Source organism: Scomber scombrus, chromosome 16 (genome assembly GCF_963691925.1).
Source record: "Scomber scombrus chromosome 16, fScoSco1.1, whole genome shotgun sequence".
NCBI lineage: Eukaryota > Metazoa > Chordata > Actinopteri > Scombriformes > Scombridae > Scomber > Scomber scombrus.
In genome coordinates, this window is record NC_084985.1 from 10,192,539 (window position 1) to 10,219,742 (window position 27,204).

General features: G+C 39.3%; 3 protein-coding genes across 4 annotated transcripts; 1 reads left to right on the top strand and 2 right to left on the bottom strand.

The window, feature by feature from the left end:
- Positions 1–1,761: 1,761 nt before the first annotated feature.
- tekt2 (tektin 2 (testicular)) lies at positions 1,762–4,805 on the bottom strand. The gene is made up of 9 exons (XM_062436505.1): positions 4,650–4,805; positions 4,359–4,484; positions 3,866–4,071; positions 3,566–3,709; positions 3,123–3,237; positions 2,761–2,868; positions 2,491–2,634; positions 2,297–2,376; positions 1,762–1,966 (listed from the first exon to the last, which is right to left on the bottom strand). Exons 1-9 carry the CDS (start codon positions 4,803–4,805, stop codon positions 1,762–1,764), a joined length of 1,284 nt encoding a protein of 427 aa, XP_062292489.1.
- Positions 4,806–6,981: 2,176 nt separating this feature from the next.
- usf2 (upstream transcription factor 2, c-fos interacting) lies at positions 6,982–14,572 on the bottom strand. 2 transcript variants are annotated; one of them, XM_062436507.1, is made up of 11 exons: positions 14,153–14,572; positions 13,379–13,422; positions 12,952–13,067; positions 12,149–12,268; positions 11,267–11,429; positions 11,044–11,131; positions 10,694–10,738; positions 10,078–10,136; positions 9,591–9,682; positions 8,844–8,972; positions 6,982–8,462 (listed from the first exon to the last, which is right to left on the bottom strand). In XM_062436507.1, exons 1-11 carry the CDS (start codon positions 14,188–14,190, stop codon positions 8,373–8,375), a joined length of 984 nt encoding a protein of 327 aa, XP_062292491.1. In that variant the 5' UTR covers positions 14,191–14,572; the 3' UTR covers positions 6,982–8,372. The 2 variants fall into 2 exon arrangements, with proteins under 2 accessions (XP_062292491.1, XP_062292492.1); XM_062436508.1 differs by lacking the exon at positions 10,694–10,738.
- Positions 14,329–26,643, top strand: LOC133996977 (lamin-A-like). The gene is made up of 14 exons (XM_062436504.1): positions 14,329–14,373; positions 17,843–18,000; positions 18,514–18,863; positions 20,075–20,231; positions 20,672–20,797; positions 22,819–22,989; positions 23,483–23,608; positions 24,004–24,224; positions 24,365–24,638; positions 24,808–24,915; positions 25,012–25,131; positions 25,263–25,319; positions 25,666–25,863; positions 26,608–26,643. The coding sequence occupies exons 3-14, from the start codon at positions 18,526–18,528 to the stop codon at positions 26,641–26,643; spliced, it is 1,932 nt and encodes a 643-aa protein (XP_062292488.1). The 5' UTR covers positions 14,329–14,373; positions 17,843–18,000; positions 18,514–18,525.
- The last annotated feature ends 561 nt before the right edge of the window (positions 26,644–27,204 follow it).

A 27,204-nucleotide genomic window follows, 5' to 3' on the forward strand; every position in this document is an offset into this window, starting at 1 on the left:
CTATCTTATAATTAATGATTGGTAAGTAATTACATGTATTATTTATCAGTTGAATTGAACATAATGTTTGCACAGCCTTTAGTCATGTTTTGTTCTTTTCTTTTTTCAGAAGGCCTCAGAAGACTGCAGTGGGTATTTTCAATACTAGCGCCATTTACAAGTATTGTATATAAAGCCTGATACATACATAATACTTGTGAGTACATCAATTAATTTTTCGGTTTGGCTCTACTTTTGAGATTTGTTTACGATTAGAAAAATATAGAAAATTGCCAGGCTGATCCTTTAAACAGTCCAGGCTACGTTTTCGTAAGCAAAAAACTTTTAGCCTTAATGTTTCTTTCTTGTTAATGTAATTTTGCTCATATTTAACAAAGACAAAACCTTATCACCCCTATGTCTTAAATTCGTAACACAACATATTTGCCAAAGTATTAAGCAAGAATCAAATCGTATTGATTAATATAGTGCACAATAACAATTGTATGTATTTTATTTTAATTGAGTGTCTTAGCAGGTTGCAAGTAAGGTTATATAACTGTTCCATTTGTCGAGGCTTAAGACAGTTTGCACTGTGTGTTCAGCCAGTTGTTTTTTCTATCGCTAATACTAACCACTAAACTTATCTTTACTTTCTAAAGCTCATTGTATTATTCCAATGTAGTTTAAAGAAACAAATGATGATTTGTAAATGCTGTCTAAACTTTCTCTGGTGTCAATATGTATTGGAGTATGTGGTAATTTGTTGTAAGTATTATGAAAACTGATAATCAGATTCATCAACATTTACCTGATATCTTCTATCTGAACCTTCAAATACAAAAAGCCCTGAAAATCTCTTTTATATACTGTAGGTGGCCTGTTGGTTTAGATGTAGCATTTCTTCTAAACAGATCTTCTTCTCTCATTTTAATTTTTATAAAAAATCAGTGACTGACACAAACATCCATTTGAAAGCATAACAACTGAGGCAGGTGAGACTTACGCGGTTTATTGTCTGGCGGACCCTGTTTATTGCCTGTTTACCAGATTTTTTATCTAAACCACGTATACTGTATGAGTCAAAGTTCACGTCATTATCACCGTCTTCATGTTCCAAACAGCATCAGTTGATCAAACAATATGACTAAGCCAAACAAAGCCATTAAAGCTAATGGTCAATAAAAGTAATGACCTGACCTGAAATGAACGTGAGCACTTTTACTCTCAAATTTTTGCACTCAAACATCACATTCTAAAACAGACAACATCAAATTGATAATTACACTCAGATGCCAGACATATCCTGATGACTAGACATGTACACAAGTTATCAATTTTCAAAGATAATTTGCATAATGTTTGTGAGGAAGTTAAATAGACACAGGTGAAGTTTGTAATTGATAATTTAACACAACACAACTGAAAGCAAATTAACAACACAAACGAAGGTTTTAACAGGACAGGAGGATTTTTTTTTGCAAAAGGTTGACAGCTACTGTTGAAATAAATGAAATAAAGAAAGCATTCTGCCCTTCAGTATTAATTCAATTAATTACTCATTTAATTTGTTAAGCTAACTATTCTCTTCAAAATCCACAATATCCGAATTTCGTGTATTTTAAGGATTGACAGAGCATTTTGGTGTCATGTCCATTGCTTGACAATGTCTGCAGGATTAGAAACATTACATCCAAGCTAAAAACAAATAAAATAATCCTTATTTGTTGAATTAGACCTTCAAAAACCCTTCAAAAAAACAACACCTAAAATACCATCCTCTTACTGAGCCAGCAGCTGCAGGTTGCTCCTCCCACTAGAGTTTGTGAGCGGGACCAACAGCACCGGGGTTTTATCATTGCAGGAAGTCGGTGTGAGGCGGGTGCGAGTGTTCATGCTTCGCTGTTCCAGAGACAGGGCTTCCTGTTTTCTGGAAAGATCCTGCAACATGCGGGCATGATGGAGCTTCATCTTCTGTAATGAGTGTCTGAGTGAACATTTAATAGGAGAAACAAGCAGTGAGGATAGTTTTAGATGGATTTGGTTTAAGGCAGCACTATGCACAGAACACAATGTATAATAAAGACAACATTCCTAAATGTGTTTTCTCTTTTACTTTATTCATTATTCAATAGTTTTAAGAGAGATGTGAAATGTTACCTTTATAAATTTTGTGTTTTGTGTGCTAATTTTTGACTTTCCTCTATGTACAAAATTACCAGCTAAAAAAACTGACTTGTTTTTACTGCTTAAAGTTAAAAACATGGATTAATAATAAGCTCAAAATTGTGATCATAGCAACAAAACTCTGACTCACTGAGCCTCAGAGAGCTTCTGCTTCAGAGCCGTGATTGAAGCCTCCAGTTGACTAACTTCATTAATGAGGCCGTGATGCACCTGGAAAAAAAACAGACAGGAGGAAAAGGATCAATCAGGAAGAAGCCTCCCATAGTTTCAATTAAAACATTTCCACTACTATTGCTAATAGTCCTTGGTCTACTTCATATTAACCTCATCTCTGCACAGGTCCATGCCAGGTCTGCTGGTCCTGTTCTCCAGTCTGGTGTGAGCCAGCTTCAGAGAGGCTGCCTTTGCCTGCAGATCTGCATCCAGCCTGTGGATGTCGCTCTCCATATCTGCCATTTCATCTTCAGTCTACAGACAAGACACACCTTACTGATGAACAAACACCTCCCAGTAAACAGTCGCCTCTTGTCCTCCATTAATACAGCTGGTTTAAGACTTCTGGGAGGTGATATTATCAGTTCATAGGTAACTCACATTTTTTATTTGCCATTCGAGCTCATCGCGTGCCTGCTCTTCGTGGTGATTGCGCTTACGAAGAGAAAACTCTGTGGCCCTGCGCTGAGTTTCCAACTCATTCTGCAGCTAAGAAATAGATGATAGAGAAAGGGAATTAATCATAAACATGTCATATCTTACTGCATAGAAGACATGAAAACAGAAATAGTCCATGATATTCCCAAATCCTATAAAATCCAGTTCAAAATGGATGTTTCATTCAGTATTCATCTAAATGGTTTGTATAAAGCTATTAAGTAATTTTTCTGCACCTTATGTTCCATAGTATATACACTAAAAATAGTATGTGGTCATGTGTAGTTACAGTACATCACATTTACCTTGGCTCTGCTGAGACTCATATCCTCCCTCATTTGCTGGGACACCTGCATAGCCTGCTGGGCACAAGCCACATTATACTGGCTGAACTGGACCCATTCCTGGGGGGTGGAGGACCTACAACAGTGGCAATGACAGACCTTTGTTTTAGCTCATGAGGCTGTTTTTTTAAAGTCTGATTTAACCAGACATGTTGAAAATGTAAGGATTATTCTATACTTAGCTCTACTCAGGTGTTAATACCAGGATATGATGTGCTATGACCCTCAAAAAGTAAAAATTCAGTTATATTAGGAATCTAGTAGTTTAATTTTTATTCTGCTATTGCCCTGTTAAACACTCATGCAACAACAAAATAAATCAATGGGGATGTTAAATGCATAAAAGCTGCCAATGGACACGGTATTTGACTGCTACTTCATGCACACTCTCAACTTGAGGTTACCCTGACGGTATGCGAGTAGGATTGGTCTTCAGGGAGATCATAGGTGACTTTATTGTAAGTGACAGGCAGGACATATCAATGTCCAGGGTGTCCATCTTGTTTTGGAGGTCAGCAGTCAGCTGGTGCCGAGTCTCTTGCAAAATACTGGGAACATAAACACAGGAGGGCAGTCAAGCAGGTGCAACAACCTGCATCAACCTCACCACTAGATGGCACTAAATCCTCCACACTGCACCTTTAAATCATGGGTCACGCAAAGAAATAGGTTCCATTTTCACTTTTAGCGTATATGCCTCTTACCACAGCTGCTCAAAGGCCTTGTCTATGTGCTGCTGGAGAACTTGCTGTACTCTTTTAATCAGCTCCACTTCTTTTTTCAGTTGCTCATCCACAGGATCGGTGACCAGCTCGTACCCTCGCCGCCCCTCCCTCAGCGTCAGACACTCGGCACTGACCTCCAGGGGAACAGCAGTAGCAGCCAAGGCCTGCTCATTCTGCTCTTTAGACTGTCCCAACACATGTCAAGGCTGAGGTCATTTCACTGTCATTTCAAGTTTATAAAGAAAGGATAAACTGACACCTGCATTCCAACAAGTATGATTATTATCTGTTAAAAGGACACCACTTCCAGATTAAATGGTGATTACACTGGATTAAAATAACATTGATACTTGCTCTAAAAAACACACAAATACACTCACACAGGCATAAAAGTACATAGGGTCTGGCACTTCAAAAAGGCTGATATCTTTGTAGTATTGTGAACACAAAATGAGATAAGTGCTCAAATCACCAGAGTTAGAGCTTCCATCTCTTTGTCTACACTTTGTGCGCAGGTTTCCAATGCTTCCTTCCATCGAGCAACATCCCAGACCCGGTCGCTCAACCTGCGAGAGGTATCGCTCTCATCCCAGGTTGTCTGCAGAGAAAGACTGCATTAAAATGACTGAGTGTAGAATTGATACAATGTGGAGAAGGAAACTAATTTGTAGAAAAAGCATGGTATTATACTGTAGAATAACCATCCTGTAGAGTGTAACACTGACAGTTTACTGCAAGGCATCCTCACAAAACAAGAACCCACCTTACAGTTGGTCTCGTTACGTAATGACCTGCCTTCTTGTCGGATCACATTAGAAACCTGTCGCTCGTGTTGCGCGGTGGTAGACAGCTGATAGTTGTTGCTGTTCCACTCTGACACACTGTGGTGCAGGCTGGGCTTTGCAGTAAGCGAAGACATTGTACTGCTGCAGCAACATGAAAAAATGGCAGAATCTGCATTACAATATTTGTCAAGTTCTGTTAAATCTGCAGTGCGTAACTTTTACATATTAAATCAATTTCCATTACATTATAGCCCTTGCCAAATGAGTCACAGAATGCTGATTAAGTCTGTCACCGTCAGTATATGAAGTTTTTAAATCTGGTGTTGGTGGCGACATTCCAGCGATGGAGTAACTTCTGTTTAGCACTCTGTTAACTTGAATGGGGATAAAATAATTTCATTGTGAGGCTTTCCAAAAGTTGTCAGACAGTGTGAATCAAATTCTGATAGTGAAATGAGGCATTTTGTAGGGACACTCAAAACTATTTACACCATTTTACGGGCGCAACAGTAGCAGCAGAGCCAATGACATATGCACTTGTCGACAGTGTTTTTGTAATTACTCTCACAGAGGGGGGAGACACATGTTTACCACCCTAGCTTTAAGTGACTCTTTCACAGAAGGATACTAATATCCTTGACTTTCACAGTAAGCACCAACAGATGTGCTATATACTGGAACTAGCAGCAGAGTATTATCTTGAGAAACTTATATTTAGGTATTCTTATATTAATATATATATTTCCCTTCACAGTTACAGTTTCAGTCAGGGTAAATGTTTTTGAATCACCCTTGAACAGTAACAATCTGATGCACAATCTGAATGGCCCAGACTCTGGACCATATGCCCAGTTTTATATGCTTCAGTATCTCCATTTTATGACACTCTCCAAATACGGTTCCAAGGAAAATATTGCACTATTTAGTGCATGTCATTTGTTTGATGACTCACACTTTAGATAAGGCTCTGTCCAAAAAATCGACTTTTCAAAAATATATAAAGAATTTACAGTAGACGTACCACCTCCTGGACCTGTTAATAAAATACAATGCTCCCTAGAAACACCTTCTTCTAATTAGTTTCTCATAAATTATTTATTTGAAAAATACTATGGTTTCATATTTGCACTTTCCATAATAAGGCAACTATTCTGTATTTTGTACTATATCCTTAATCACATTCCTAACACCATCAGTGGTATTTGTTAGTAGGCTATCACAAATATCAAAGACTACATGTGTAACAATTATTTAAGGAACCCTCAATTTATGAGTAAATTAACTCAGAGGTGACTACTGCTGTGTTAAAATAACGTTTAAGTAAATCTAACAGTTTGCCCTATAAATTTGAATGCACTTAAACTTAATGGACTGTTTGATATTTGCAGGCAGTGAGGTGGAGACTAGTAGTAGTGAAGTAACATATTACTCACACCAGACAACAGAAAAAAAATCTAGGAAAAAAATATAATACAAACGCTTCATGAGAGATACATGGAAACGCTGTTCTCATAATAATGGCACATTTTATTTACATGGTCTCTTATGTCAGCTGCTACCACTTTGCTTCTCCTGTGTTAGGCTAGTTGTTTCTCTGAGCTTATTCCTCAACATCGTGTCAACAAGGTTTAGAACGCATTTGAAAGAATCTTCACTTGGAATGTTACTCACCGGAATTCTAGATTGTTCCGAGTGTCGGCGCGTGCTGGTGCTGGTGTTTCTGGACCCGGTTTCCCTGGCAACTTCTATGGGCCGTCTCCAGGCAACGAGCCGACACAACGTTCGACTACTTAATAATTAAAAATGCTGCGTCAACGTCCAGTTCATAACGTTCTTGTTGATTCTAATCTGTTTATGACATCATCACCCTACAGAGGACGTATAAAACGTGCAACAATATTTGTACTGTAGTTGTGGATACTCATTTTCAATATGAGTTTTCAATTTTAAGGTTTTTAAAAGGGTGAAACAATCTCTTAGCCCTGTAAAAATATTGAGTCAAACAATCAGGGGTCCCTGAGGTGGTTTCAGGTGGGGATACCAAGCAAAAAAGAGACTAACTCATATAAAGTAACTCAATGACAGATGCATATTTTGATCATGGGTTTCATGCATCTGAAAGCAAAACAAAAAACAAAACGTATCAGATTGGGAGCCTGGGACAAAATATTATCAAATGGTCTAATTTGTGCCAGTTAAGGAGCCCTTGAAATGAATACATTTGCGAATCACTGCACTAAGATGCTTTGCTGGCTGCCAAAAAGCTATTAAAAATACACAAATTGTATCTTTAACAAACAACACTCAGGTATAAACACTTCTGTTTTATTGTAGTATCAGAATTAGTCATGCCAGTGGTTATAATTCCATGCTGTGGTGACTCTCAGTGTAGACAAAAGCTGGTTAGTTACAACTATCATCACTTGCATCCAAACAACCCTCAGCACATTCATGACCATGGCTGTTTTATTGTTTTGTGTCAGCAGCAATGGTTCCCAAAATGTTTTAAGAACTGGGGGGGAAAAAGCCACTTCAGGTCTCCACTAAAATGCAGCAGGACTGGTGGGCCAAAGAGAGGCCGGTCTCAAACAAAGACCTTACATGACTACACCACTATTTCAGTGCAGTACACCAGTGACCTATTAAGCAGATATACAAACAAACTCTGATTTAATGCCCAATAAAAATGATTTACATGTCAAAAATCATCTCAATAATTCTCATTTATCTGTACATTGCACCTAATGGGGACATAAAAGAGATCTAAATTCTACACATAAAGACTTCATTGAGTCTGGGAACCACTTGCCAGTGCACTATCCCGATTACCTGAGCTATGGTAACACCTATATTCTCCAACAGGCTTCTATTAAGGCCTTCCACTAAAAATAAATCCCCTTTGCCTGTGCTGTCAAAGCTTCTTACACGTTGACTGCCTTAAAAGTATCATAGTTCTTTTAATTTATTGACATTTCACTACATTTATCAGGTTTGTGAGCTCTGCCTGGTGCTTGGAGTGTCAGTGTTAAGAGGCAGAAATTGAAAAAGTTACCTAAAACTGCATACAGATCAACTATACATTATATACACGTGATCCACTGACAGTGAAACTAGTCTTAGTAACAGTGATGAATATGAAAATACCCATTTTCCCATTATTTTGTTTGTTGCTGGGGAGGGAGAGTAAACGTGAATATCAGCTGTTGTTTTTTCCTTTCTGTATACACATTCCTTAAAGACTAATAAATTAAAAAGGACAAAGAAAAAAAAAAGGGAGCTATCATTCATGTCACATTTAGTAGTTCCAAACACAGCATATCAACAAAAACAAAAGAGTTTGCAGTAAGATAAAAAGGTGAAATCATTAAAAGTAAATATTCTGTGGCAGGTTCATAATTTAAAGTAAAAAGAAAGTTTGGTGCAAGAGTGGTGGTGATGGTGGTGTTTTCCTTTAAGGAGAGGTGAGAGGTTCAGTTAGCTACACAGTTAACGGATTTCAGAGCGTTCAGCCTTCGAAAAGCTGGAGGTGGTGGAGGCGTTGTCAGTTTGCAGTCCTTCAGTGTTCCTTTCAAGCTCGTGTGTGTTTTTTTATGTGGTCCAATTTCAGATGGAAGTCATTTTTCATTGTTTTTCCTTTTTCCTGGTATTGTTCAGGTGAGTGGGAGGATGCGTTTCTGACATTACATATGTCCAGTTCACAATCACTGTGGTGTCGCATCTCCATTGACTTCTACGCCGTGTTGCTGTAGCTGTGCTCGAAGCAGTGCATTGTCGTTCTTTAGCTCCTCAATCTAGAAAAGCAAAAAGGTTATTAAACTCAAAGAAAAACAACAATCAAAATATCTATATATATATATATATATATATATATATATATGTGTGTTTTTATTGATTATTAACCTTATTTCATTTTCAGTTTTTTAAGAAAGAATGTGCTAGCTCTTCATCTAAAACCTAAAACCATGTTAGTAATGCGAGGAAGTCTGGGTATTTTTTTTTCTTAAATTGGATATTATTTACCCAGACATTTTCCTGCTAATGCTTTAAATGGGTTATCTTTGATTCGCAGGTCTGCTTCTCAACATTTTTGATTCAAAATAAGAGGTTATGAATGTCCTATTCAGGGTGCAGTCAAGCAATGATGTAAAACAAGGTTTGTATTAGAGGTTAACCTGTTGTCTGAGCAGTTCGTTGTCCATTTCGACTCGCTCCACCTCTTTGTAACTCTCTTGCAGTCGCTGGTTGTTCTGACGCAGCTCTCTGATGTAGTCACAGGCTTTGGACAGGATGCCTCCTTTACTCTGAGAATTACAACAGATTTCATTGAAAAATCTAATTACTCATCACTTCCTTTATTACTATGGTTTGCTAAGCCTTCCGTTTTACCCCATCATGTGTCATTTGTATCTTTATTAAGCTTCCCTCCAGTGACTAAACCATTTCAGAGCCTTTGCCTTTTGGCCAACTTCTGGTGATATATGGAGCAACAACAAATGAAACTTGTGACAAACATTTGTCATATGACACTGCCACGTGTCCCTGTCTGTTATAAATACTTCTCAGTTTAGTGTAATGTGTGTAGTAATGCATTTTCACTTGTGTGAATTTGACTTTCTGGGGGGAAACACTAATTGGTCAGGTTTAATCATCTGGATGCATCTCACCCAAAACATGCATAAAAGCAATGTTTAACAAATTCAGTGACACAAAACTAAAGCTTTCAGACCAAATATGAACATATCAGCCATGTGAACTGGAACAACCTGATCTCTAGAGCCAGCTTTAATCTAATCAAAGACTCATTATAGCCATCTGTTACTATGTTACGTGCTTTGAAGATTTTATGGGTTGTTAGGAGGACACTTACAAGAAGGAAAATAAAATGTAATTTTCAGGGCTGAGTTTTGTGCCACACTCACCGCTCCAGTTCTACTATCTATGCTGCAGTCAGGGATGATTTTTGAAAGCGTGACAATCCAGTTGTTGATCTTGTCTCTTCTTCTTCTTTCCACTGCAAAATTAAAAACAAAAGACAGGAAGATACTTAGCTTTTAACTGTCAAAGCTGACGTCACATACATCTGTTTGACAACAGGAAGTATAACTTTCACAGATGAGTCACTTTATATTAAATGCAAAAAACAACAACAACAATTACATCCCTCAAAAACTGAAAAGGCTATATACACTGAATGCAATTACATGTAACTACCATTTGTCTACCATTAAAGACAAAATTAAAACATAACACCAATATTTTAAAGTGTGGTTAGTATATTGGTACTATCGTCAACTGTTGACTGTTAAATAACATCCAGGGCTTTCCTGAGCTACATGAGGATTACATTTGAATTAAAATATTAGATATAATAGCTTAAAAACATTCATGACACTGGTGACCATATACCTTCATTGTGCTGTGCTCTTCGCCTCTCATCCCTGGGTGCTCGTGGACCGTCCACCTTCCTGTAAAGACACAACGAGAGAAACAAAAAAACAAAACATATTTGGCATAGAAATTATGGATAAAATGTCATGTTAGATTTTCATTGTGCAGATTATTAACTGTATAACCAAACTATAAACCAAACAACTAACACCTTAACAAGAATTCAGTTACAAAAAATATTACATACATAAAAACATAAAACAAATCCATCTTGATAAAGAATTAATTACTCTTAAGAATTGACAATGACCTGTGAAAGTACCATTCATTTTGGTTTATGTCAAGCTAGACTGTCTCATTTGGGGACAAGGCTCAGGGCGTCCACACTTTTGTGAATTAGGGTTTTTAGTTTAATATCAAAAGGTGGGTGTGAACTAAACCTGTAGCCATTAACCACAAACTCAGTCAACTTACTCCATGTATGTAAACGCAACCGCTGACTCTATACATGTAATTCACCATACTACGATGCAAAAGATTGATTAGTGAGCAACCATACGTCTCTATAACACATGATGGGGGCAGGGTGGAGGGGGGTGGAGGGAGGGGGGGCGTATGTGAAAGTTCTCCTCACCAGTTTGTACCGCCATGCTGCAACATCTCGCTTTCACCGAGGTCTCTGGGGATGGCAGGTAAGTAGGACAGAGTGTGTTTTTCAGATATTGGATGTTTTAAATTAAGGATATTGATTGATTTTTTTTTCATCTTCATGTGTACATACAAAGACATAAACTAATCATTCCAAAAAGGGAAGGAAGAGGAAAAGAACATCCGATTCATTATAGAGAAGGGGTTAGAAAATGTGTGTGGAAGGGGGGGGGTGAGAAGATGGCTGACTCTGTGGGGAAGGGATTGTGGAATTGGTGAAACGCCAGACTTCAGGAATGATGATGAATATGCAGGGAAGCGTTGGGTCATACTCACGCTGTGTAGGTGTGTGTGCGTGGTGCGATGGTACGGGGGGTCGCCGTCTGCAGCACCTCCTGGGGGCTCATCATCACGTAAAACTGACCTGGATTTTAAAAAGGGACAAATGACCAAAAAAATTACAGTTATCTTGCAGTGATGGGTCCAAATTTTTTGACTGGTACGGTTTGAACAAACAAGAAATCACTTTTCCACATATGATTACGGAGTGTCTTCTTACCTCCTGCCTGTGTGATTGCTTGGTCGGTGGTGGCCTGCACCGACACGGCCGTGGCTGTTCCATCACTGACGGTAGCGGCAGGAAAATAAGCAAAACGCGTCTCTCCTCCCACGGTCTCAGCGACAGGACTGCCCCCGTTACTGAAAGGGTTCTGGATAACAGCCTGAATGGTGATGAAATCAGAAACATGTCAAAACAGCCACAATAACCTCTAAATGACTGATGCAATGTAAATGATATGGCTTTCGTCCACCTGTTTTTTTTAGGGTTTTTTTAAGCTTTAAAGTGATGTTTTAGACATCTTGGGGCTTAATAATAAACTTCTAGGTGATGTAAGTGATGTAGTGGTAGCAGTAGTTAATGCAGAGAAATCATAATATCAATACTTTAAAAGATATAAGAACAAAAAAGGGTAAAACTTTTACATGACATCTGCCAAAACCTTCAGTAACATGTACATCTATATCAGCATTGCTTTCCACCAGCTATTTCCTTTCAATGCAAGGACTTAAAATGTTGGCTATGTGAGACACACTGCACAATGATTCCACTATTTCACCATTATCTGCTAATGTATGTTTGCGACTGAGCTTCAAATTTTTTGAGGTTTCCTAGCTTTTATTTAGTTATTTGAGGGGTTTCTAAGTGATTTTCTTCTTCTTAACAAAAGTTAAAAAAGAACCAAAGATGTGGGCCCTGTTTTTGTGGGAGGAACACGACCCTTGTCAGTACATTCGAGTTGTCAAATCAAACGTCACAGCATATTAGCACTGACATACAACTCTTCCTTCCTGCTTTTTCTTGGTGTTGCCTTCTTGTGTATGTAAATAGATAAATGTCACACCCTTACACTTGTTTCAATCTCACAGTTTGTCTACGGACCTGTGCCACCGCCTGAGGGGCTCCAGCAAACGCTGCAGCCGAGACGACACTGACTGCTCCAGTCCCGTCAGCTGTTGCTTCTATTTGATCGTCTGTCACCTGAACCACACGATAGGTCACCTGGAGACAGAGCAGAGGAGAAACACATTTTTTAGGAAGAGCTGTAGGGAAGTGATTTTAAATTGTGTAGTTGAGATATGGTCACGATCAGCCACAGCTGTTTCTGGCGTAGAGGCATAAGAAGTAACTATGCATTAGTGTTTGCTGCAAAATATAGTGTTTTTCCCATCCCAGAAAGACTGCGTTTATATGTTTTCAATTACAAAAATTACTAAAATATGTTATTGGACTAATGGAGCCCACTTTTGCATACAACTGTATGTCTAGAATTCAACTTACTGGCAACAAACAAGCATGCTGTGAACATGGCTAATTTAAAATGTCTTGGTATGATAATGCAGAGTTCCCTTAAACCTTCCCTTGATCACTGCAGGTCTGTTGAGCTGAGATTTCTCCACATATTGAAGATGTGTGCAATGCGATGGATTGTAGTAAGAGTGGTTTAGAACGGAAGGATTTGTATATTTAGCTTTTCCTAACTCAAAAACAAGGAACCAAAACTGTAAGTAACTGAGTTTTTCTGCTCTAATGTAAACTTTGCAACAACTAATCAATTAATAAATTAATAACAATTTACAGATTAATCGATAATGAAAATAATTGTAAACTGCAGCACTAACTGCATTAATACCATAAATACTAAAAAAAGTTGTTGTTGCAGTGGAGAGGCTCTCCATCCTCACCTGTCCTCCACTGTTCTCTGTACGGAACTGGTACTGGACATTGTGGTCAGTGAACGCAGCCTGTGGGACACCTGTGATGGTCACTGCGGTCTGCTCCTCCGTCCCCACCGTTTCTCCTGCAACACACGTCAAAATGCTTCAGATGTGAGGGGAAAAAAGACACACACACACAAACTGTGTCTCAGAGTGAGACAGTAAAGTATATTGTTTCAAGAGTAAGTAAGTATAACGTAATTAACAATGACATAAGAAGCAAAACTTTACATTTGAGAAGGTGGAAAAAAACAATATTTTTCTCTTTTTCTTGCTTAATAACTCTATTAAAGGAATTGTTTGTATAATTGTCTGTTGATCTACTTATTGATGAACTTTGCAGAAACTAGGACACAGTTTCAAAAGGCTAGACTGAAAGAAATGAGGCTCCCACCTTCCTGTAACTGCACCACCTCCTCTGTTTCCTGTTTGTCGTGACTACAAAACAGAAAAGACAAATGAGTCAATTTCAAACAGAACCCAAAATACTAATTTCTAAGAAATCAGCTCATTAGTTAGACTTGAGTTATGGATGACGGGCGCCCCCTGGTGGTCAAATGAGTGGATATAAGTGAGACATAAATAAAGTAATAGCACATAATTGGCGTGCAAGCATAACAATAATCATATTTTCTGCAACTTACAGGAAGAAAACTGCAATTGTTTGGTGATTAAAACTCAAGTGAAAGCGAGCCAATTGGCTTCAAATGAAGAGAAAAACTTAAAAAAATTATAATTAATACTACTACTAACACCGCCCTGTTTTTGTTAAAAGCATTTTAATCACACATGATGTGCAGCAAGTACAGTATCAGTAAAATGCAGTGAATGTTAAAGCCTCAAACACAGACTCAAACTGCTGCTGTGCGTTTGTACTGCATGTCTGGTAAATATAGCAGCAGAAGTGATATTACCAATTTGGAAAAGGGCGCACAGTTTTAGTTAAAAATGTCTTTATGGGTGCATAAACGCAGCATTAACCCCACTTGCTGCAGCAGCTGTCACTCCTTCAAACCAGGAGACACACAAACAATGCATAAAAAAATATATATATTAAAAGTAACTGCAGCATTGAGCTTAATAACACAGCATCGCGTTACAGGGTGAATTTAGGCCGTGGTGGTGTTGGGAGCCATGGCTGAGCAGGAAGCGGCAAGCAGCCTCTCACCTCGCCGAGCTGTCCAGACTCTGCTCCAGCATATCCATGAAGCTTTTTGCGGGTGTAAAACGCCGATATTCAACGACACTGATTTACGGAGATGGAAGCGCTGATCACGGGGACAAACACACGGGTCATGTGAGAAAGACAGTCCAGGACACGTGAGGCACCGACCGGGCAAGAAGCTAAAATGGAGGCCGTTGTGGAACAGGACGGCGCCGTCTGCGTCTGTGCGTAAAAAAAGAAAAAAAAAAACAGTCCTGGCGTTTACGCAGCAACGAGGACGGCGGTGCTCTGGCTGCCGGGGGTTCAGATTGTTAAAGTCTTTTAGGTGAACTGCTGGATGCACTGATAGAAGATGTCTTTTCCTAAATAGATGGTTGGAGGTCGTATTTTCGGTGTCCTTTTTTTTTGGTGCTCTGCGACACACAGCTGCTGTTTATCCGCGCAAAGCTGCAGGGTGGCTGCTACATGCGCCCAATAAGATGTGGAGTGGACTACTTATCGTGCAATACAAGTTTTGTTTTCCGTCGTATTTTTTTGTCGCTTTGTATTTGTGTGATTTCAGATATTGTCTGATATCTAGTATTCACGTGACTTCTCCAATAGTCAACACTTGGGTTGTTAGAAAGCGGATTATTGTGTTTTTTTCTCGGTTTATTTCTTTATTAAAATGTATTCCAACGTGGATTATTTAGCTTTGGGTATCTGAAACGATGTTATACAGTGTTTTTCCCAGACAAACATGCTCAATTGTATGAATGTGTCACATACACGTTGACAGGCAGCTCCTCAACGCCACGTTTTTCAGCTTCTTTGCCCAGGTGACCATAGAGATCCAATACGGGTTTTCCCACAAACCACATGACAGAAACTGTCCATGTCGTGCCACGAAGCATCGCCCAGCAAACACACGGTCCTCATAATTCACCGTTTGATGTCTTGCTGGACAGCTACAGTACTTATTTTATCTTAAAATCGGATAGAAGACCTACTTTTATGTGTAATTAATTGGATAGTAGATGAAGGAACAAAGGAACTCTTTCAAAGGGGAACACATGTAGTCTGTTTCGCAAGCAGTCACAACATTTCCATCACATGAGCAGCCAGTGGGAGGCGATATTGATCCATCATCAACAGGCGTAGATCGACAATACACTCATCTGACACTTCATAAAGAGCACCTTTGCAATCTAATTTAATTGAGCTCTGCCATGAATTCTACTTTTATGAAGCTTATACATTTTCAGTTTTTGTTAACATTGTCAGAAAGGTTATAATTATTTATGTTTATTATTGAGGTTGTAGTGGGGGGGTGCAATATATTGAATGTTATTTTGTCCACTTACATTAACAATATCAACAATACAGACCTCTAAGCTTCGTAAATGTAGCCTACAATTTATGGAAGAACTGTAGGATTGCATTAGGTTGCACAGCTGCACCTAATTAGGTGAGTGTTTAGTAGCAGATATTCTAACTAAGACTGAGATAAAGATTCTTTTCCCCACCTGAAATGTTCTCAAGTTTTTATAAATGTGCATCAGAAGGCATCTTAAAATCATCAGATAATCTCAAATATTGTAATAAAACATTGCAATCAAAATTAAGTGTGATGGGCCCCAAAAAACCCACCAAAAGGATATAACTTTACAGCATGTTGAAGCAACATTATACACATTAAAATCGGATAGTAGTCCTGTAATAGTTATTCAGTAGTTGCCACTGAATGCATTAGAGCCCTCAAAAGGTTAAGATACAAAACCTATAATAAAAAAAAGTATTGACCCTTTCGGAAGCTTTGTTGTCTTAAAACATTGAATCGAAGTAGATTTGGAGGGGGTGCATACTTATGAAAACAAGTATTTGTTTTACATTTGTAATTTATTTATATCACGTTGTAGAGACTTTGTTTTCATATTAATATTAAAGTGTCTTTTTCTGCTGATCAGTGTCAAAAAGTCTAATCTAATAATCTAATGAATTTTCTAAGGCGATGAAAACATGAAACCTTTCATGGGGGTGAATAGTTTTTACAGGCACTATAAATCCGAGGGTTCACAATATGGTTAAAAGGCAAAAACAGAAAGAAAAACATCTGTCCACCTTAATTATGCTCATTCTTTCCAACTTTTCCACTTTTCCTCTTGAAATACTGAATACTTTAACTTCTTTCGCTCTAAAAATCCTTAAAATGAGACCACGACATGTACATTTACTGAAGTGTTCAAGCACAATTTTGAGGTACTAAATTATTTTCTCAACCCTCTTCGTACCCTGTGAGACATAAAGCCACAATGAGCTCACTTCATCATTCCCAATTATTGGAAACATGTCGGATCACCCCCTAAATTAAGTTAATCTCAGCTAGCGCGTCCATCACGGTTCTTCATTGGATCATTTTGGTCTCCACAGCCCATTACAGAAGCTACATGGTATTGTATGCTAAGGTATGTGCTAAACATGTGGGTAAAGGATCTAATTAGTTATAGACTCAATTGTGACTGAAAATGATGTAGAAGTTCACATATACTACTCCCCTGCTCCTACTACAGACAAGCCAGGAGAACATGTGAGTGCGAACCACAAAGATAAAGAGGCAATTGCTATATAAAAGTGAAAAAGCTGGATGCCGTGAGACTATAGACCTGGGTTTAAACCTGAAGATAGCCTTTAGTAAAAATATTGCAGTAATATTTGGCGCCACCTGCAGATGTTTTCTTTGATAGATATAACAGGGGATAGTCACTGTCACATCCACACTGAGGCCATGTCCTCTGATCACAGGTCACAAGAGTTTGATGAGTTCAAATATTTGTAACTCTCACAGTATCAGGGTCCAACATACTCAATAAAATATGTTGATAATCAAATGTTGATCATATAAATTGCCTCTTACTTGGGAACTTATTAAATGTTGAATTTAACAACCAATAAATAAAATCCTTAGAAGTGTACGTTTCCAAAAGAAAACTAGTTACTAGGATCTGCTTGATCATCTGATAGAAATCTATCATAAACACAAGTCGTCTCCTCCTTGTATTTCACCTGTACTAGTTTTAATTTCATGTCAGAATCACATATATTCTGTCTAAGCTTGTTTACAACATACTCACACTGAATGAAATATTCAAAGAAAGAAACTATTCCTTCGTTTTATACACATTTCCCCACAATTTAGCAAGACATGTTTGGTATCTTTGGCATCCCCAGTAGAATTTAATGTCTGTGGGTTTTAACACATTTTGGTTGTTCAGCCTACATTTACACTGATGGGGTTTTGGAAGTTAAATATGTTAGAATGATTAGAGAACAGGAAAGAAATCTAGATTAGGTTGTTGTTATTTGTATTTAAGGGTTAAAACTATCTCAACCTTCTTATAAAACTTATAAAACTCATTTTAACTATATGGAGAAGTATGAGAAGTGGAGCTTGAGTCAAATAATTTAAGTTAGTTGAAACCAACACTCAGGCAATAGATCTGTTTAAAATGATCCCTTCTTCATATCACATGGGATTGTGCACTTATTTCAGTTGAGGGTGACTCATTGATTCAGATTGCACACCCATTTCAGTGAGAGAGACAGAGAGGGAGAGGGAGATGGAGAGAGAGAGGAATAACCACCTACAAAGTGCCAAACTTGAGGCCAACCTCTCTCCTCTCCTCCCATCTCATTCTTTCCTACATGGGCACTCAGATGGGTTTGCAGACAGCGCAATAACAGGCTGAGCAGTGTCAGAGAACTCAGAGAGACACTCTGATCACTATTACTAAAGATTTTTAAAGGGAATTAACAGAGAAGTCATCAGACATCTTCGGAGGACAGTTTTATCTTCTTCTGGCCAACTTAAAAAGGTAAATATTTCTGTAAAAGTTATCCTTTGTGCAGGGTTATTACTTTGACTTTTGGGTGGAGTCGTTAACCCCTCCCATGACTTTTGATTAATTATAGTTTTTGTCTTTGTGTGCTTAATGTTGTTGCACTCAAAGGAGTTGGAAGTTTGTGGAAATTGTGCATATTTTACAGTGAATCTTTTCAACTCTAAACTTGCCATTTTAACTTGTATGGAAGTTCACAGATGCACACTTTTCTTCAGAAGTAAAAAGATGCTTTTATGGATAGATTTAGCAAGTTTTCGCTCTTGTTTTCTGGACTTATTTCAATAAGAAGAACAATGAATGATAAATGTTGATTTGCATGACTTTCTCCATCCTCCCAATGTAAAATCCTGTTTTCATTGTACTGAGTATAAACTACATACAGTAAAATATCAGTTTTTGCAAATGGAGGTGTACATTTATTGTGCCTTGAAGGAAAAAACATTCCAGAAGGTGAATTAACCTGTTACCCTGTTTCTACAACAGTAGCAGATAGGTGCAATGTCGACACCCAAAAACACTCCCAGAGGTGCAAGCACACCACTATCTCCCAACCGCATCACCCGGCTTCAGGAGAAGGAAGACCTGTGCAACCTCAATGATCGTCTGGTTGTCTACATTGACAAGGTCCGCTCTCTGGAGTCCGAGAATGCTGGTCTGCGTGTGCGCATCACAGAGTCAGAGACAGAGATCAGCCGGGAGTTGACGGGCCTGAAGGCCGCCTATGAGACTGAGCTTGCTGATGCCCGTCAGACTCTGGACTCAGTGGCCAAAGAACGTGCACGGCTGCAGCTGGAGCTGGGCAAGATACGAGAGGACTACAAGGAGCTGAAAGCCAGGTGGGTTACAACACACCATCCTGGGCCAAATCCAAATCTGATAGCAGCTTCTGTTGTGTTTTTAGGGGAGGTACCAGTTGAGAGAGAAGGAGGAATATTTTCTTAAACCTTTCAAACAGTAAAAAAAAACTACATTTTTCAGGGAGTGGGGCCTGGATTTCATAGCAGCACCTGTACGTGTTCATGAGTTTCTACAGAATTCAAGTCCAAATGACCATCCTTTCTTGGCGGGTGTTCACAATCTGACTGCAGATATTACAGAACAAAACTTGAGAGAGCAGTTTTGGTCAAAAATAAAACTAATTGGGTTGATACACCCCTATGTTATCAAAGTGAAAAAGCACTAGTGATCCAGATAATTTGTGTGGTGTTATCTGGATGGTCATGGTGAGGCTGCCTCGAGGTCTTTGAAATCCCCTTTTTATAAACCCAATCTTTGGCTGTTATTGTCATCTGTCTGCTTAATAATGCAGAAGTTTAAGGGTTTGTGATTCAGGTGTGAATATCTAAATTATTTGTGCATATAACGTACAGCCACAGATCACAGTCACACATTAGCTCTTCATATCTTATGCTTGTTTAACTTTTACTAACACTCTGCCAGTCACATTACCCTGCTGCCGGGGCCACTCCCTGCAGCATACCCTCCTCATTGCTCACTGCAGTTTGACGTTGGACTTTCACTCAGACTCCTTCCCATGCTGCCACATCCGAGGCCTGATGACTAACTCTTTCCCCATTTATCCTCCTTCACCAAAGTAATCATTACACACAATACGTGGCAGTGTTTAGAGTGCTCCACTCTTGCCTCCATTATTTTTCCATAAATATTGAGAAAATGACGGTGGTGTGTTTGGCAAAGCCAAGCTGTTGCCATGGCAGCGTTTTAGATAAACAACAACGGCTGTGGCTTGTGGCTACCAGATACATGGGATTGGACGCAGATCATTGTGGTCTGTGACTCATATGCAGACTTGGAAACACCAAGGTCTTTCCCCTATTTCTGTTTCATCCAGGCTACATCCTTATTCAAAAATAGCTCGTGTTTGTTTGATCAGATTGTGTAACATAACACTTACATTCATTTTTCACTTGGCTCTTAAGTTATAAATCAAAATGAGCATTTCTCTTTTCTGACATGTTCTTAATCAATACTAAAAACATATCCAGGAAGACATTATTTGACACCTGATTCTTTTTTGTCATTACAGGAACACTAAAAAGGAGTCAGATCTAACAGGAGCGTTGCAGAGGCTCAAAGACCTGGAGGCCCTGCTGAACTCGAAGGATGCATCTTTGACAACAGCTTTGGGAGAGAAGCGTAACCTCGACGTGGAAAACAGGGATCTGAAGACGCAGGTTGCCAAAGTAAGCACAAGCCGGTCAACTTAAAACTCAGTGGAAACACATCTGGGCTCAATCTGCCTGCAGTCATCATGTAAAATCATCGTCTCTCAGTTTGTCCCTCCTAATCCTCTGTGTTTTCCACTTTGTGATACTAAATGTCGTGGCGCTATTTTTAACTTTAACTTCTAGCCTTTAATTTTTAAGTTCATCCAGTGGGGTTTTGAAAGAGCCTCACAAGACTCGTATAATTTTCTCTAGTGGAAATGAAATACAAAAATTCTTGTCATTCTCCAACTGGCCTCAGCAGGGCAGACCTTTTCTGCCATGGCTACTTGAACTCAGACATTTTGATTAAAGGACAGTCTCTATAACTATCCCAGTCCATAGCCGCAGTCACCAGTTTATGTGAATTTTTGTGCATTGCTTTGTACTAATATTTAGTTCCTGTTTTGATTTCCTAGCTGGACACCAGTTTGGGCGATGCCAGGAAGCAGCTGCAGGATGAGATGCTAAGGAGAGTGGACGGAGAGAATCGCATCCAGACTCTCAAAGAGGAGCTGGAGTTTCAAAAGAACCTGCACTCTGAGGTTAGGCTCTCTTTTCATTGCCCTTGTACATCACTTTAAAACAATTCAACTTGTTTTATCACATTTCCTAAGGTTTTTCATTGACAAGATCTCAGATATTAGGTCCTCTCTTTTGCCGTCTGCATTGGATCCTGCCGTCTCTCCCATTTGCCCTGATGTTTTTGACACATTTGAGCAAGTGTCTCTTTCAGCTTTAACTGATATTGTCCAGCACCTCAGGCCTTCTCACTGTCCTCTTGACAGCATCCCACCCCGTCTTTTTAAGGACGTTTTCCATATTATTGGGCCCTGTGTTATGGATCTGATAAATTCATCTTTGATGTCTGGATGTGTCCCAGCTGCCTTTAAACATGCTGTGGTCCAGCCCCTCATCAAAAAACATAATCTTGACCCCACAGTTTTATCCAACTTTAGGCCTATCTCCAAGCTTCCTTTTCTTTCCAAGGTCTTGGAGAAGGTGGTTAACGAACAACTGCAGTCTTTTATTGATCTAAATGGCATTTCAGAGAAGTTCCAGTCTGGTTTTAAGTCACGCCATAGCACTGAAACAGCACTTTTAAGAATTTTAAATGACCTTCTTTTAACAGTTGACTCTGGTAAATCTGCTGTCCTGGTCCTTCTGGATCTGACAGCTGCCTTTGACACAGTGGATCACAACATCCTCCTGTCTCGCTTAAACACCTGTGTGGGCATTAAGGGTACCGTTCTTAAGTGGTTTCAGTCATATCTCTCAGATAGGAGCTTCTCTGTCCAGCTGGGCCAGTATTCTTCGGCCACTTCGCCGCTGAGCTGTGGGGTGCCTCAGGGCTCTATTTTGGGCCCCCTCCTCTTTTCAATATATATGTTGCCATTGGGATCCATATTCAGAAAGCACAATGTCTCATTTCATTGCTTTGCTGACGATGTACAAATCTATATACCCTTAAAAACAAATGAGCAAGCCTCTGTCCAGGTCTTATTAGACTGCCTCAATGACATTAGATCTTGGATGGAAGTGAACTTTCTCTCCATGAACAAAAATAAAACTGAGATTATTTTATTCGGCCAACAAAATCTCCTAGATGGTTATAACAGCGCCATTGGCACCCTGAAGTCTCACTGTCACCCTTTTGCAAGGAACCTTGGTGTTATCTTGGACAGTGACTTTAGGTTCGATAAACAGATAAGCTCTATTGTTAAAACGAGCTTCTTCCAGCTAAGACTAGTAGCTAAAGTAAAGGCTTATCTCCCTAGAAAGGATCTTGAGAAAGTTATCCACACCTTCATTACATCACGCCTAGACTACTGTAACTCTTTACTTGTTGGTCTCGACCAGTCAGCACTGCGCCGGTTACAGGTTGTCCAGAATGCAGCTGCCCGCCTGCTGACTGGAAAGAAACGGCGTGATCATATCAGTCCCGTCCTTGCATCATTGCACTGGTTGCCTGTTCATTTTAGGATCCAGTTCAAGGTTTTATTAATTGTTTTTAAGTGTTTAAATGGTCTGGCACCATCTTATTTAGCAGAGCTTGTGCAGCCTCACAGTACGTCCAGAGCACTTAGGTCGGCAAACCAGCTGCTCCTGGCAGTACCTCGGTCCAGACTCTGTACCCGTGGGGATAGAGCCTTCTCAGTGGCGGCCCCAAAGCTGTGGAACAGCCTACCTATCCAGGTCAGAGCTGCACAGTCTATTGAGCACTTTAAAACACTGCTGAAAACCCATCTTTTCTCCTTGGCGTTCAGCCACAGCTAGGCGAGAATCCTTGGCTCTTATTTTATTTTATTGTATTTTTATCTTTACTTTTACTCTTTTTAAATTGAGCTCTTATTATTCCTTTACTGTTTTATTTATTATTATATTTGTGTCTGATTATATTGTATTTTAATAACTGTACAGCACTTTGGTTCAACTGAGGTTGTTTTTAAATGTGCTTTATAAATAAAGTTTGACTTGACTTGACTTGACATTCAAATATGCCTACTATTTCAATACACAGGTATTTGAAAGTGTAAATTAATTTGATGTTATTATTCTCCAAAAGGAGCTGCGGGAGACAAAGCGACGCTATGAATCTCGTATGGTTGAATTGGACAACGGTCACCAGCAAGACTATGAGAGCAAACTGGCGGAGGCTTTGGCTGAGATGCGTAGCCAGCATGAACTGCAGGTTAAGATGTACAAGGACGAGATTGAGAAGACCTACAATGCTAAGGTACACCATTAGTTAAACGCTGCTAAGGCAAAATGCAACAATTGAATGATTAAATTGCCTGGGGAAAAGACACAGTGGCATCAAAATTTTCTTACATACCCTGTTTTTTTTGTTTTTTTTCTGTCTGGCAAACTGAGCGTATGTGACACCCATTGTATGTAAAAACAATTCATGAAAAATATGTATTTCAATTTATTTACAATTCATTTGACCCCAGAGGAGACAAAAACAAAGATTTACTTACATTCCTTCCATTGTTGTTCTCAACAGAAGATAAAATGTCATCAACAGGCATACATAGCACAAAACACAGGATAAATCTCTAAAATCATAAAACAGGAAGACAGCTAGCATTTTTCTTTTCTGCAAAAACAGTTTTCTTACTTCCTTTTGTTAACAATTGACTAACAGCAGGATGAATGTAGTTGTAGTGCAGAGTTAGGTTATAACTCTGATTTTATGCATCTTCTTCTATCTTGTTTCTTTCTGTCAGCTGGAAGGTGCGCGTCAGTCGGCGGACAGGAACAGCCACCTGGTGGGAGCAGCACATGAGGAGCTTCAGGAGACTCGAATCCGCCTGGAGTCCACATCTGCTCAGCTCAGCCAGCTGCAGAAACAGGTGATCTGAAACGAGCAGTTCACACGACTCACACTGTATCATCATTAACAGATGTGACATTTTATAACAAATCAAAAGCAAAAATCTCACTTGAATTGATTTCTTAATACTAAATATATTCTATATATTTACAGAAATTAAATCTATGCTCTATAAAAAGCTGGAACTTCAGTTTGCTCTTGTTGCACTAAGTTTTATTGAATTTTCCCATTTATTGTTTAGCTTCTGTCAACAAACAAATGCACTCTTTTGACCATACTTTGGTTGAGATAAACAAAATCTGACCTACATGAAAAACTTTTCTGAGTCCCTTGAGACTGAGTTTTCAAACTTAACCGAGTTGATTCTGATCTGATGATAACTGTGTGATTCTTCTTCTTCTTTGTCTAAACAAGCTGGCAGCTCGTGAGGCAAAGGTGAGGGACCTGGAGGACGCCCTGTCTCGAGAGCGGGACACCACACGTCGCCGGCTGGGAGAGAAAGACAAAGAAATGGCTGAGATGAGGCAGCGAATGCAACAGCAGCTGGATGAATATCAGGAGCTTTTGGATATCAAGCTGGCCCTGGACATGGAGATATGTGCCTACAGGAAGCTGCTGGAAGGAGAGGAACAGAGGTATGTGACATGGTGGCCTGAAATGTAGATTAATGAGCTTTGGCCATGAGGTCATAAAAGGTAATACGAGTCATTTCATCTGTGCCTATTGGGCTTTCTCCTTTTCCTCGTCAATAACATCATTACGTCTGTCTCCGCAGGCTGCGTCTCTCCCCCAGCCCCCCACCGACTAGAGTGTCAGGAAGCCGCTCCTCTACTTCAGCAGCTCACTCTCGATCGATCCACTGCAGCGCTCAGAACTCTCCTGTCAAGAGGCGCCGCCCCAACGACACCGACAGCGAGGCCTCCAGCTTTGCAGGAGGTGCTGTGGCCCGCACCCGCATCACCCAGCAGGCCTCTGCCAGCGGGCGGGTCACTGTGGATGAGGTGGACCTGGATGGGAAATATGTCAGACTCAGCAACAAAGCAGATGAGGTGAAGAACGTGCATATATTGGAAGTTTCTGAGACATCCTGTTGTCTGTTTCTATAGTTTTAGCTTCAGTTTTACATTGCTGGTAAATATAAGCAGTTGCTAAATTCAATTTGTGAACTGGTGGCTGAATTAAAAAATAAATAAAATGGTCTTGATCTTGTTTTTACAGGATCAGAATTTGGGGAACTGGCAGGTGAAGCGGCAGGTAGGATCTGGTGCACCCATTGCATTCAAGTTCCCTGCTAAATTCACTTTGAAGGCTGGCCAGAGGGTCACGGTAAGCAGCAGTTTCACCGGGTTATTAACACAAATCTGCAAAGGGATACACTGTTCCAGATGTCTTACCCTACTGTATCTTTTATTTTCTGATCAGATCTGGGCCTCTGGTACTGGTGGATCCCACAATCCTCCCTCTGACCTGGTGTGGAAGACTCAACCTTCCTGGGGCACTGGAGACTTGTTCCAGACCACCTTAATCAGTGCCAATGGAGAGGTATTTTAATTTCCCTGGCAGACTTATGGTATTTGGTTTTTATAGTACTGTATTTAAGCCTAAAGTTCCACGACCACATGTTGTTTTATTATGGCCACAATGTTAGGATTATAGCAAACCTTTTCTTCCAGGAAATGGCAATGAGGAAGGTCACCCGCACACAGTTTGAAGAGGACGATGATGACATGGTGAGATAAATTATTTATTACATACAGTATATACACAAAACCTACACATCTACAGGACCATAGCATTAATGGCCTTAATGAAAATTTTACATTTACCTTTATTAATGTTTATGATGTAAATCAGTCTTCTTCACTGACAGAAATTAAGCTTTTAATTAGACATCCCCCTAAAGATATTCCTGTACCCCTTTTAAAGCCATTCAAAATATTCTTCAGGAATATTTTATTCTATTGTGTAACCTTAGAATTGTCACCACAAGATTACAACAATCAAACATTTTCAAATTTTCAGTGAGTCCTTGTTAAATTCACTAATATCAGCATTGAATCTACCCCTTCGGCTCAGCAGGTGGCTCACAGTACCTGTGGAGATGGCGAGTACAACCTGCGCAGTCGGACAGTGGTGTGCGGCTCCTGTGGACTTCCCTCAGACAAATCCAGCAACTGCTCTGTGTCTTCAGCTTCCCGCTCCTACCGCAGCGGCGGCCTCTCTGAGGGTTTACTGCCACACTCCTACGTGTTCAGCAGTAGCACACCTCGCAAGGTGGGCCCTGCAACACAGACAGCTGATACATGACTATATTTGACAATTTTCAAGGCTTAAGTAGAAAGAATCCTGGCAGCACTTTTTGGAGGCTAAAGCATGATTTGTTTCCCTGTTTAAGTTTAAAGGACCAATATGCAATATATTTACTGAACTAACTCATTAAATGACCATGATATACTATGAGAGGTCAAAGAAACATGCTAAGTTGAAATACTGACTTCTGCGACTAAAATACTATAGCCAGTATGTTCTCCTTTGAAATTTCCATTCTGGTGAGGAATGTCTGTTTTTGTTTTGGCCTGTGTGATTTGGCCCACAGCCCATTCAACCTGATTGTGATCCTGGCATGTAATTTTAACACATTATGTGCCACCACCATATCATGCATGGTTATGGTCATTTCACGTTCTGTGAGATCAGGTTGACAGATGTTAGACAGACAGATATTGGCACACAAACACAGTGTGCTGCAGTCATGAAAACAAACAAAGTGAACTGAAATAGATTCACCCGACCTAAAAACCCATGTGAGCTTTGAGTCTGGGGCAGAGGGGACGGGGGGAGACAACTCTCTCCAATATTTTGAATTCGCACTGCAGTACCCATTTTAAACACTTGATGTCCGTGTTACTACAGTATTTCTGTCAATATTCGGAATTTATGGTTTTTGCCTCACTTTCTCAATGCTGAAAAAAAACATTTTTATGTGACAATATTAACTTTGTTCTTTTTTTTTCTCAGAGTGGGACCAGAATGGAGAGCTGTCCAATCATGTGAGCTCCGGGATCCATGTTGGAACACTTAGACTCTATTATTTTTCAGTTATTAGTTTAGTTACTAGTCGTAGTTAATAAGTTTAATTCATGTACTTTGGAATCATTTTCAAGATATAGTATGCAATAAAAATGTATATTGCTTTTTTAAAATAAATAAAAAATGTACAGAGGCATGGTCATAAAATTGTGTCACATTTGTACTGGTGACATTTAGAGGACACAAAAGATGAAACGACAGCTACTTTAACATTCAAACAAATCAAAACTGCTCTTCAATAAAGTCAAATCATATTTTCATGAACCTCCAAAAACACATTAATTTCAGGGTTGCAGGAAAGTAAAAAGAAATGTTTACTTGTTTTCAAAAATAAATGTAAGCGTGAACTCAGTTGTAAAATGACCCAGCCTTGCTACAGATCTATTTTGTGTATTTTTGCTGATATCAATAAACTTGTCTCATATTTTCAGAAAATGTGTCTTGTTCTAATATTATAAATAATCATGGATTACTTACAGTGTTTGCTTACTTTCCATTGCATAAATATGTTATAATAATATATAT